The sequence below is a fragment of the Heterodontus francisci genome, chromosome 25 (assembly GCF_036365525.1).
Source record: "Heterodontus francisci isolate sHetFra1 chromosome 25, sHetFra1.hap1, whole genome shotgun sequence".
Lineage (NCBI taxonomy): Eukaryota > Metazoa > Chordata > Chondrichthyes > Heterodontiformes > Heterodontidae > Heterodontus > Heterodontus francisci.
Window position 1 is genome coordinate 25,249,257 of NC_090395.1, and position 13,046 is coordinate 25,262,302.

The 13,046-nt window shown below is 44.9% G+C and overlaps 1 protein-coding gene across 7 annotated transcripts in view; it reads right to left on the reverse strand.

Annotated features, from left to right (window-relative positions):
• Window positions 1–13,046, reverse strand: part of LOC137383789 (bile acid receptor-like) — a 181,451-nt gene that overhangs the window by 68,241 nt on the left and 100,164 nt on the right. For all 7 annotated transcript variants that reach the window (XM_068056998.1, XM_068057000.1, XM_068056999.1 and 4 more), the window contains one exon: window positions 10,674–10,818. In XM_068056998.1, the coding sequence (XP_067913099.1) occupies window positions 10,674–10,770 (97 nt within the window). In that variant the 5' untranslated portion in view covers window positions 10,771–10,818. The remainder of the gene's footprint in view (window positions 1–10,673; window positions 10,819–13,046) is intronic.

Genomic DNA, 13,046 nt, shown 5'->3' on the forward strand with positions numbered 1-13,046 from the left:
AGGACAACAGCACAGATTTCCTCACCAGTCTTTCATTAGTGTTCAAACATGTGGAAAATAAACCTTGCAGCCAGAAGTTAGAGTAGTTACACTGTGGAATCACCTTTGCATTTAAAGGAACAGAGAAAAAACTGAAGATGGCAGCGGTGCACTCAAGAGTGGCCCCACGGTTCAGTGATGCCTTCCTGCTTACTCTCCTCCAGGCTGTGCGGGCAAGGCGGGAGGACCTTTTCCCCAGCAATGGTAAGAAGAGGCCCTCCCACCTGTCCCACCCTGATGGAGGTGGCAGAGGAGGTAAGTAACCGTGGGGCCATCCAGCGTGAAAGGGTCCAATGCCGGAAGAGGATGAACGAACTGCTTCACACCGCAGAAGTAAGTATCATGGCCCCACTGAACCTGGGTGTCCCCACAGAGTGTCACATGTGTGCCACTGCCATGCCAAAGACAGGGAGGTTGGGTAGGGATGAATGACGTGACATGAATGGATGAAAGTATGACCGAATTCACCCATGTCTGCAGCTCAGAACATGGCACCTATATGAGTGGCTCACTCAGTAGTGCACACAGAGCCTTCCCACCTTTCGGCACAGCACCCTTCTTGTATCTTGTTTTGGTTGTTGCCTTGCCATCCTTAATCTCTGCCTCTTTGCTCCTCTGGGCAAAGAGAGCCACAATGCTCGTGAGGTGAGTCAGACTGGTGGAGGAGTGCCAGATATGCGGACAATGACACAGGCTGAGGAGGAGGCCCTCGAACTGGCTGTGACAAATGTGGACCGTGCATTCGGTGCCGTTGAGCTCGGCTCCTGGGCGAACATGCGTCCATTTGATATACACAATGATCAGTGTGAAAATTGTACTGTTTGACACAATGCTGTCACAATCGTTAAATGCTTACCATAAAGACTGACAGTGTGCTCTTCTCATTATATCTTGCAGGTCAATGCTCTGAGTTGGCAATTGCAGCCCAGGACACCTCCTGCGCCTCTGAGGAAGAGACATCCTCAGAGGACACAGCGTCCCATGATACTCCCGCACTTACCACCAGCGCAGATGCAGTCACCTTGGTGGGAATCGGATGGGCTTACAGTCGTGTTCACAAGTTGGTGAGAGCACTGCACATGTGCCTGAGCAGCTGACCGAGGCTGAGACAGCCGAGGGCCCTGACAGTCAGAGGGCTGTGGGTGAGTAGGCCCATGCTGAGCCCCAGGCTGCTGCTGACCCCCTGTTGTGGACAGCACAGGGCATGCTGGAGCTGCAGCAGCAGTCGTGGCAACATCTGGTGGAGATGCTACAGGCCGTGCGCAGCCTTGAGTGGACGATGGGGGAGTCCATCCAGGTCATAACAGCTGCCATGTCCCAGGTATTTGAGCACATGGTGTTATACATGGAGATGGCGGTGGCCCTCCTGGTGAGCCACATTCCATTAATACACGCTCACCTGCCATGCCTCGCCGAGGCCATCAGATCTACAAATCAGCAGCGAGGTGCGAGAGGGACCAGGGGAATGGAGACTGCCCCTGCTCCTTCCCGGGAGAGCAGTGGAGACACACATGAGTAATACTGACATGGCAATGATGTTATTCCATACATTGGCACTTCTGAAAGGCCAATGATGTAATGAGAGGAGGCACAATTGATGTTCAAGCGACCCTTGAGCTGGAGGAGGTGAGCCTGCGTGCCATATCTGAGGTCCACCCTCAAGGTTCATTGATTGTGGCCACCGGTGGTGAGTCAAGCTCCAGCAGCCACTAAGTCTGAGGAGAGTTGTGCAGTGACGCAGGATTTCCCCAGCCGGTTGGAGCCATCCAGGTCCTCCACAGAGGACGACCGCCAGAGTCATTCACAGCCAAAGGGCAATGTGATCAGCAGCCTTCCTCCAGTCAGGCTGCGAGCGAAGAACCAGCACCATGAAGGAGCATCCGCAAGCGTTTCCAAAAAACACCGTGACACAAATGCATCTGCGCGGGTGACACAACAATGTAGAAAGGTTGAAATAAAAATCTTCTTCACTAACATGTGCGTTGCTTTAACTGTGTGACTGAAGTGTGCCAGCATGTACCGATTGTGCCTCCTCCCATTACATCATTGGCCTTTCAGAAGTGCCAAAGAATGGAATAACATCATTGCCATGCCAGCATTACTCATTTGTGTCTCCATTGATGCAGTAACATGGACAATGGCTCAGTATTCTGCTGCCAGTAATGGTGGACGCAAAGACGTTGCAGATACAGACTGCTGCACAACAGGTGAACAAGGGTGCAGTGTGGCGTGCAGAGCCCATGGTGATTCCTATGGCATGGAGAACCTTTCATCAATTAGGTGCTGCTGTGCATCAATAGCTCACTGCTCGCTCTGCCTGCAGCGCCTGGATGCTCTCTGTCCTCCTATGCACATTTTCCTGCTGTAAGTCCTCATCATCCGAAGATGAGTCCAGTTCTCATCCTGCAAGGCCTCCCCCTTATTGAGTGGATAGTTGTACAGAGTACAGCAGACAGCAACAATGCGAGCTACCCTTTCCGGCTCGTACTGCAGAGCACCACCTGATCTATCCAGGCAGCAGAAGTGCATTTACAGCATGCCATTCGCCTGCTCAATGGTGGCTCTTGTAGCTTCTTGGCTGGTGTATCTCTCCTCTGCAGCAATGGTGGGGTGTCTCGTTGGTATCAGGAGCCATGTCTGCAAGGGGTAGCCCTTGTTTCCAAGAAGCCACCCCTCCATCTGAGCCAATTCGGTGAACAGCAACAGCAGCTGGGACTGGCGCAGAATGAAGGCATCATGGCAGCTGCCTGGAAGGCGGGCACAGATTTGTATGAAGTGTTTCCGGTGATCACATATGAGCTGCACGTTGATTGAGTCAAAGTCCTTACAGTTTACGTATGCATGCTGGTTGCCCGCCGGGAGCCTTGATGACCACATGGGTGCAATCTATGACCCCTTACACCTGTGGGAATCCTGCGATGGAGCCGAAACCGATGACCCTCTGGGCTTGGCTTTCAGGGTCCATTGTAAAGTGGACGTAGTCACCAGCCCTTTGGGATAGGGTATTGGTGACCTCTCTGATGCAGTGGGTCACTGCTGACTGAGTGACCCCACAAAGGTCTCCGGTGGGTGCCTGAAATGATGCAGAGGCATAAAAATTAAGAGCCACTGTCACTTTGAGGGCCACAGGCATAGGATGTCCCCCGAAGCCCAATGGTTGCAGGTCATCATTCAGCAGGGCACAGAGATGTGTCACCACCTCTCTCGACATCTGTAGTCACCTCTGATACTGGCGCTCTGACATCTGCAGGTATGTCATGCGGGACCTGTAGATGCGCAGCAATCTGCAGTGGCAAGCTCTCCTTGGGTGTTGCTGCTCACGACCGGGGTCTTCTATGTGTGCTGCATCTGCCTGTTGGTTTTGTCTGCGGCGCATATGGATCCTCACGTGAAGTGGGAAAATGAATATAGGGTGAAACATCTCCAACACAAAGTTGCAATTAAACTTGGTTCCTTCACTTCTTCGAAGGTATCTAATAGAGCAGAGATTAATATTGACTGGTATATCAGGTGCTTTCATGCATCAACTATGTGGCACGACATTGCCCGTCTTAGCTCCCACTAAAAGTGGCACCGCATGACCACATGAAGATTGTACAAGCTGCATCGATTGACCCACCGGACATATAAGCTTTACATCCCTACCGTTTCTGACACTCTCCCCACATACAGGGTGACTTGAGTGCCATTGCTCCTTCACTGACAGAGGCAATCAATGACACAGAGCTGACAACCTTTACGGAGGGCGGAAAGCAATGGCTCCCTACACGCCTGCAGACATGCCCCCTGTAATCCCATCCCCCATCCCACCTCCATTCCAGTATGCACTTGTGCACCCTGTAATACCATTCCCCCCTGCCAGCTCCCTTCCAGTATGCAGAATTGAGACCCCAGTATATCCAGACTTACCTGCACTGTGAGCGAGTACTCCTATTTCTGATATCATGTTGGCTTTTCATATTCGTGAACAGGACGGCATGTGTCAGCTGCCCGATCAACGCAAAATGCAGAAGTGCGGAGCGACAGGCGGTGGGATGCATAATTAGGAAAGGTAAGTCGTTGTTTACATATGGTAATTGGGGTGCCGCAGCTGAGTGCTGGGAGGGTGTCGCCCTGTGGTAAAATGTGACAGGGCCTTCTCGGTGTCGAGGGTCAAGGCGGGTCTCTCCCTGCAGAAATTTACAGGACTCCCGTCACAACCCCTGATGTCGAAGGGCTGGTAAAATTCAGCCCCTTATAAGTAATTAAAAATCAAAGTCATTCACTCCTAATCAGAAAGACTTGCATAGACTTACAGCTCATATACAGAGTGGAAGAGCTCAAATGTAAGGAAGACCAGCCTAGAAAGTTTAGAACCGCATTTATAAAATTATTTAGAGGATTGGGGGAAGTTAAAAATGGCATACCATATTACTCTAAGGAAGGAAGCAGAGCCAGTGTGTTTGTATACACCTAGGAAAGTCCCACATCCACTTCTAGAAAAAGCAAAAAGGGAAATTGAATTAATGAAAAAAAAAGGAGTCATTTCACCTGTAACAAAACCTACAGGATGGTGCTCAGGTGTGGTTCCAGTGAAGAGACCTAATGGTGCAATTAGAATTTGTGTTGATTTCACACAACTGAATAAGGCAGTGGAAAGAGAAATACATCCAATGTCATCAGTAGATGAGAGTTTGGCAAAGCTAGGAAAGAGCTCAATTTTTACCAAATTAGACGCTAACAACGGATTTTGGCAATTACCCTTAGATGTGGAATCTAAGCTTCGAACAACATTTATAACACCATTTGAAAGATTCTGTTTTAACAGATTACCATTAGGAACAACATCAGCACCTGAGATCTTTCAACGGACGATGTCGAGGATTCTGGAAGGATTGGATGAAATTATTTGCCATATGGACCATGTCCTAATCCATGGAGATAATCAAAAAGAACATGATACTAGAATGGGAATAGTACTACCAAGATTGGAAGAAGCAGGTCTCACACTGAACGAAAAATGTGTTTTTTTGCAGCCAGTGGTAAAATTTCTTGGACATATAATGGGTTTGGTATTTGAGCAGATCCACAAAAGGCACAAGTGATAAGGGAATTCCCAAAGCCTAAAAATGTGATAGAGCTTCAGAGGTTTTTGGGAATAGTGAATCAAGTCAGAAAATTTCTACCCAATTTCGCCCTGATCAATGAGCCATTATGACAGTTGTTGAAAAACAACAATATTTGGTGTAGGAAAGAAGCCCAGCAAGAATCGTTCGAAAAAATAAAAGGAATGTTAATATCATCAGAGGTGTTAGCCCATTATGACCCAGAGGTATCCACCATCATAGTTCTGGATGTGTCATCTATGGGATTGGGAGCAGTGCTATTTCAAGTGCAGAGAGATGGGAGACACAGACCTGTATATTTTGCTTCTCGTTCATTAACAGAAACCGAACAGAGATATGCAGTCATAGAAAAGGAAGGGTTAGCAGCAACTTGGGCCTGTGAAAAATGTTCAGATTATGTCATAGGACTTCAATTTAAAATTGAAACACATCATAAACCATTAGTTACTCTATTAAACTCAGATGAGCTTGTGAAATTACCTCCAAGAATACAGAAGTTCAGGTTAAGATTGATGAAATTTAATGTGAAAACTGAATACATTCAAGGAAAACAGCAGATCACAGCAGAGGCTTTATCGCATATTTCAACAGCAAGACCAGAAAAAGGAGATATTTTTCTTCTCGAAGAAATAGAAGTTTTTGCTTTGACAATGGCAACAACTTTAACTGCTACAGTTCAAAAACTGAGTGAGATCAGGAATGAGGAGAAAACAGAAGAAGTTTGTGTGAAAATCAGGAAATATTGCTTGAACTGATGGCCAGAGTGCATACCACATGACCCTGTTCTAAGGCAGTATTAAGAACAGAGGGGTCATCTAAGCATTGTTGATGATTTACTGATCTACGATAAGAGATTAGTTATCGCTAGAGTCTTGAGATTAGACATCTTGGAGAGATTGCACCAAGGTCATCAGGGTGTTATGAAGTGTCGAGCCAGGGCAAGACCTTCAGTATGGTGGCCTGGTATATGGAAAGAAATTGAAGAGATGATATCGAGATGCATCACGTATGCTATCAATCGTCAGGAGACAAAAGAACCACTCATGTCTTCATCTTTTCCGTCTAGACCATGGGAGCATCTAGGAATGGATCTTTTTGAGCATAGAAGTAAAATGTTCCTAATAGTAGTTGATTATTATTCAAGGTGGATTGAAGTTAAACAGCTACAAGGTCAAAGTTCAGAAGCTGTAATCACATCCTTGAAAGAAATTTTACTACACATGGAATTCCAGATATTGTAATAACTGACAATGGGCCACAATTTACAAATGAATGCTTCAGAGAGTTTACAGAAGTATAAGGCTTTGTTCAAATCACTAGTTCGCCTCAGTACCCTCAGGCTAATGGTGAAGCTGAGAGAGGTGTAAGGACTGTGAAGGCATTGTTAAAATGAAGATCTTCAACTAGCAGTTCTAAGTTATTGATTGACACTACTTCAGAATGGTTTAGCCCTATGCAAATTGTTAATGAGGGCATGGCTGAAGACCCAACTTCCTACACTCACAAGTACACTCAAGTGACAATTACGTGCGGAAGACTTGGAAAAAGTGAGGGAGAGGGAGGATAGAGATCGGTCAAATCAATAACAAAATTATGACAGACATGACAGAACAAGAAACCTATCAGATGTCCAACCAGAGGAATCAGTTTGGTTTCGAGACCAAAATTGGTATGGAGAAGTGATCACGCAATCACCATATCCATGATTGTACACTGTCCAAACTGATCAAGGGATCATAAGAAGAAACAGAAGGTCATCGGTGGTGATACCAAAGAAGCAGCAAATACAGGCGAACCAATCATCTCAAAGATTTGGTGAACCAGCGATGCTGCAATCAGCCATCAACCCAGAGTAAAGGCCCGCTACCCGACCCAAACCCAACGGGACCCGACAACATGTGTCGGGTTCGGGTCAGGTCGGATCGGGCCCGGGCCGAGTCGGGCCGAGTCGGAGTCGTGCTCAGGTCAGGTCGGGCCAGACACACACGGTAAGTGCTCTGCAGGTAAGTATTAAAAATAAAAAACTTACCTGAGCTGGGAGTCTGGGGACGAAACTGAGTCTGCGCAGTGAGCAAGTGGCGTTACTATGACGTCATCACGCATGCACTACAGCTTTGTGGAGCTTCCTAGTCGGAAGGTAAGCAAAGGGATGGTCGGGTCGGGCTCGGCTCAGGTTGAGTGGGGTCGGGCTCGTGTCGGGTTGGGCTCGGGGCAAAATTGGAGGGACTCGGACCGGGTCGGGCTCGGGTCTGCTGTGGGTCGGTCGGGTTCTTTTTCCCGAACTAAGCAGGCCTTTAACCCAGAGGACAACCCGAATGAAGAACTTGAGCCATCCAACAGTTCTACTCAAGAACTCCAAAGTCAAAAGGAGTCAGAAGAAGACTCAAAACCTCAATATCCTTCAGCAGAACAAAGAACTCATTATGGCAGACTTGTAAAAATGCCACAGCAATTATCAATCTGAAAAGAGAAGTCAGAGACTTGGGGTCAGGGAGATGTAGTATAGTGTAATATAGTGAACATTGGGTGTTACTGGGCAGATTCTGTAAACAGACTGTGTGATCATCACAGGAAGTGATGTAATGTAAACTGTACAGACCCTTATGCAGAGCTGTAGAAGAAACCATAGATGCAAGACGGTTTCAATAAACCCCCATTATTTCAACCATCAGACTCTTATATGTTCTGTACTAAGCATTAATAGTTATCAGAATACTACACAGAGGCCTGGTATAATAGATCTTCACCCCCTTTACATTGCCCTAGGATATCTGTGTCTTTCCCAGGATGGGACAATTGGGCCTACACCTACAACACACACAGGTCCATTGTGCACATCATGCACATATATGAAAGAGGGAATTCCTTGCCTCCCAATTTTTTTATTTGCATCAACTTACATGGGGTGTTCAGATGCAAACTCTCTCAAGAAGCTGAAGATGTTTTGTACCAGGATTCCACTCTAGACTGCAGCAAAATTAAAGCTGCGCTCACCATGGCATTGCAAGATTTTGTGAGACTGGCCTCTCCTCCTAAGTTTAATGGGCTTGTGGCAACTTCCAACAGAACAAAACAGTGAATGGTCAGTATCTACTTCATAAGCACTCCTTTCAGGTATTAGAGAATGCCAAAGAGAAAGTGACAAAAAGAATTAGCTACTTTTCACAGGAAGTCTGAAACATGGCCTAGCCCACACATAATTCTGCTCTACATGGTGTGGTTGACCTTTAATACTCCCTAAATTAGGCTAGGAAGCTACTCTATTTACAAATCCAATTTGAGAACACTTCCCACCATATTCTCAGGGCAACTAGAGATATGTATTATGCAACTGAAAGTGCTACTCACTGAAAACAATTTTTTTTTAAATGAAACAACAGATTTCTTTTGCAATTTTACCGGTACCAGTTTTTAAAGTTAGTAGACTAGAAACACAGGCAGGAGAGGGATGCAGGGAATGATCCAGGCACATAAATGGTGAGGTCTGAGGCATTGTTGATATTGGGTCTTGGGCCTCATTGCGATGGCACCAGAATGGTGCAACATCCTGCCAGCGAAGGGTAGAGAAGAGTAGAGAAAAATCTCTAACGTTGCAGTGGCCTACAAATAAGTGAGTCCAAGGTTGGGATCGGGATAGGTAGGGAGGTCCAGACAACTTGGGAAGGAGGTATGGTCGGAGTCACCGAGTGCAAGGGTTGGGATTGGGTCAGGGTCTGGGAGTTGGGGAAGAGCCTGGCAGATGGAGGTTCTGGGGTCAGGAATGGCACCGATTGAGAGGGTGGTTAAATGTGGAGTAGGAAGGAACACTCCTGATCCTCCTGGCTCCACATTCAGATGAGTTTCTTACTTTTTTGATCGGCAGGCAATCTCCAGCCTTGATTATCCTGAGTTCAGCCTGTGATACCAATGGAGATGGCTGCCTCAGGGGAAACCAACCTTGGAGAGGGAACCTGAAGCTGATGTCAGGCCACTTATTTGCATATGCAAATATTTTAACACGTGCTTCAGGTGGAGGTAAAGGATAGCGCTTGTTAATCTGTTAATTGTGTATCAATTGTTTGATTATATGCAGGTGGAGGGTGTTAACTGGGATCTTACTTAAGCACTTATAAGCAGACACTTACTGAGATTGGTGGAGGGTTTGTCATCCTTTTATTCTGTACAACAAATGTGAAACTGTGTAAAGATAGGTTCCAGCATTATCCTTCCATAACAAGCTTTCTTGAGTTTGACACCTCTTGTTTGTCCTTACCCAATATTGTGGGTGTCACACTTGCTGCCCACTGTCTTGGGATCTTACATATCTGCACAGCACCAAAAGAATTATCTTGCGAGGGACTTTGCCGAAAATATTAGGAAGAACTGCACTATAGCAGTGATTTACATATCCCTTACTGGACGTTGTTACAAAAGTGCCTTTGTGTTTTGTTAAATATATTTTTTGAGGATTCATTTTTGAAAGATTGAAGAAATGTTAAACTTTGGGGTTTTTAAAGAATTCATGTAAAGGCCACTTGACTTTGAAAAACAGTCCCTGGAAATGTTTTTTAAAAGGAACACTGAGCAGTCTTGTGAGGAAAGCAAGCCTTTCCCGGAAACCACCTGACTTTCAGCAACAATAACAAGCCTTTCCAGGAAACCACCTGACTTCCAGCTCAATAAACTACAGAGAACTTCGGACACCTTGAGAAGTTGTTTACAAAGAAGTGACAGGTCAAGATTGATGGAGTCAAAAGGTTGATTTCCTGTTGTCAGTTTCGCTTTTGAATTGTTTTGAGTTGGGGTTGGACTGGATAAATAGGCAGAGAACTTCCAAGGAAAGATGAGAACTTCCAAGGAAAGAAGAGAATTCCCAAGGAAAGAGAGAAGACCACAACCCAGCTCAGCTTTCCAGAACTTCTCTAAAAGGCGCTAAGAAGTCCACTGTGTCAACTCATCTTGTCTGCTGTTTTTGAAGAAAAGCCTGCTAAATTAATTTTCAATGCTGCCTTAAAAGAATTGTTCAAAAAGATCCCAGTGATCCGTCTACATATACTACATATACATATACAGACTGTATGCCAGTTTTGGAACACAACATATCTCATCTGCTGTTTCTTTAAGAATGAGCAAGAATTCAGCCCAAGTCTTTTTTTCATCTTTTTTTAAAGTTTTTTTTGTAACAGAGCTCTAAACAACAATCCCTTTTATTTTTCCAGTTAACCGGTATGTGTGAGGGGCTAAGATGAAAAGGGAACTTTTATATTTCAATCTGTATGTTTATGCTTTACTTCATTATTGTTTAAGACTTGTTTTATAATAAACTGATAATTTTGTTGTTTTTTGTTGGTTGGTGTGTTTTATTCTGGGATAGAAATAGATTGACTGTATCGGTAAGTGGGAAAAAATTTAAATATATTTTGTGACCCATGGAGAAATGGAACTAGAATAAACAGTGCACTCCTCCCGCCTCGGTCGTAACAACCTATCTAGTCTTTTTACCTTCCATTTGCAATGTATGTAGCTGAACTGTGAAGAGATTATCCATACCATAAAGCTGGGGTGGCTCTGCAAGGCAGTATCCATCTGAGAGAGCTAAGTGGCTGTGTGCAGTCATGTTGGCCTCTGGCCCTGTCCAGTGTTTCATTCATGTACCGTTTATTGTTCAGATTTTTTAAAATTCCTTGATTAGGCACTGAAAAAAAGGAAATCCAGTCATAACAAAATTAATCATTCAAAATTGAAATGCTACAACAGTAAAAATGTGAACACTATTATCTAAAACAGTTCAAACAGTGTACCCTGCACAATACCTCTCTATTTGGAAGTCCGATGCAGCTGTAAAAAAACTCAATAAATAAGGTTTCATCCTATTCTTTGGAACTTACAAATGCAAAGGTTACTTATAATGAGGCATGCATTTCATTAGAACAGATTCTCGTAAAAAAAACTATAGGATGTATGCAAATAGATTTCTGCAAATTATTAAATAGTAGAATGTAATTACATCTCTAACCAGTGGCATGACTTTTTGTATTTTGCATTTCATTTCAATGAGTGAATATTTTAAAGATAGTAATGATCAGTTTTGAATCACTTTTTCTTATTTATGTTTTATATTTGTTTTGTAAAACTTCATTCAATTACAAGCAAACAATCCTCTTCAATATTGTGTTCCTGATCGATTGTACATTGCATTCCGTTGGAATCTGATGTCATTCCTATTTGACATGGTTGCCACGAAAATACCACAAGCATAGTAAGAGAATATATTAAAAAATGAATTCATTCATGGGATGTGAGTATCATTGCCCATCCCTAATTGTCCTTGAGAAGATGGTGGTAATCTGCTTTCTTAAACCGCTGCTATCCGTGTAGTGTAGGTGCATCCACAGTGCTGCTAGGGAGGAAGTTCCAGGATTTTGGCACACCGACAAGTGAGGGAACGGCGATATAGTTCCAAATCAGATAGTGTGTGACATGGAGGGGAACTTACAGATGGTGGTGTTCCCATGCATCTGCTGCTCTTGCCCTTCTAGGCAGTAGAGGCCGTGGGTTTGGAGGTGCTGTCGTAGGACCCTTGGTGAGTTGCTGTAGCGCATCTTGTAGATGGTACACACTGCTGCCACTGTGTGTCGGAGGTGGAGGGAGTGAACATTTAAGGTGGTGGACAGGTTTCTGATCACTTGGGCTGCTTTGTCCAGGATGGTAACGAGCACTTTAGGTGTTGTTGAAGCTGCACTCATCCAGGCAAGGGGAGAGTATTCCATTGCACTCCTGACTTGTGCCTTTTAGGTGGTGGAAAGGCTTTGGAGGTCAGGACATGAATCAATCCCTGCAGAATTCCTAGCCTCTGAACTGCTGTTCTAGCCAAAGTATTTATGTGGTTGGTTCAGTTACGTTTCTGGTTGATGGTGACCCCAAGGATGTTGATAGTGAGCGATTCGACACTTGTAACACAAATGAATGTCAAAGGGAGGTGGTTAGACTCTTTCCTGCTGAGGATGGTTATTGCCTAGCATTTGTGTGGCATGAATGTTGCTGACCACCTATCAGTCTAAGCCTGGATGTTGTCCAGGTCTTGCTACAGGCAGGCCACTACCATGCATATTTGAATATGAATCTGGGATGTGCAGGAGTGCTCCCCTTGGCTACACAGCAGTCCCGACGTCTGTTTCCAGCATCCACATAGATCTCACCCATTGCCTCCTCTTGCTCCCACCATCTCCCCGATCGCCGACCACACTTCCTGATTGTCTCACATGCCTCCCATTCTCTCAACACCAACCTGAGATATCCTTCCAGTGACAGGGTAACCAAAAACCTAAATCATTTTCATCAGCGAGCTGCCTAGGGATGTGCAGCAAGAGTCTGCAGTATGCCTGTCTAGTGCCCAGATATCAATTATGCTCAGTATATTCACTAAGCCATAAGAGGAACCTGCAGATTCTTATTCTAATGCTGACACCTGTACAGGCATAACTTCAACTGTATACGTACAGGAATGACCAATCACCCACCAGTCATGGTACTGTTGAGCAAAAGTACAGCACTACACTAATTAATCCCTTAAGGATACAAGGAGTGTTCAGTCTGGGCTCTGCTTTCTTACTTCAGTGACCCTGTTTACATTGCACAATCTCACAGTGATAAACTTCCACAGGTACCAGTTCTATGCATCCAAAGAGCTCTCAATTACTTTCTGAATTTATATTTTTTGTGCTCATTATGGTGATAGATTGCATTGCTGGGAATTGGATAAACAAATCTATTTTTTCTGCACTTTCAGGTCAGGTATGGCACAGGCCTTGCACTGACCAACTTGAGAATAGCACCCACTGATGTTCTGGTGTGACATTTTATTCCTCACACTAGCCATCCTTATTTTCTTTCCGATTGAGAGAGCCGATTTTGTAATTTTTT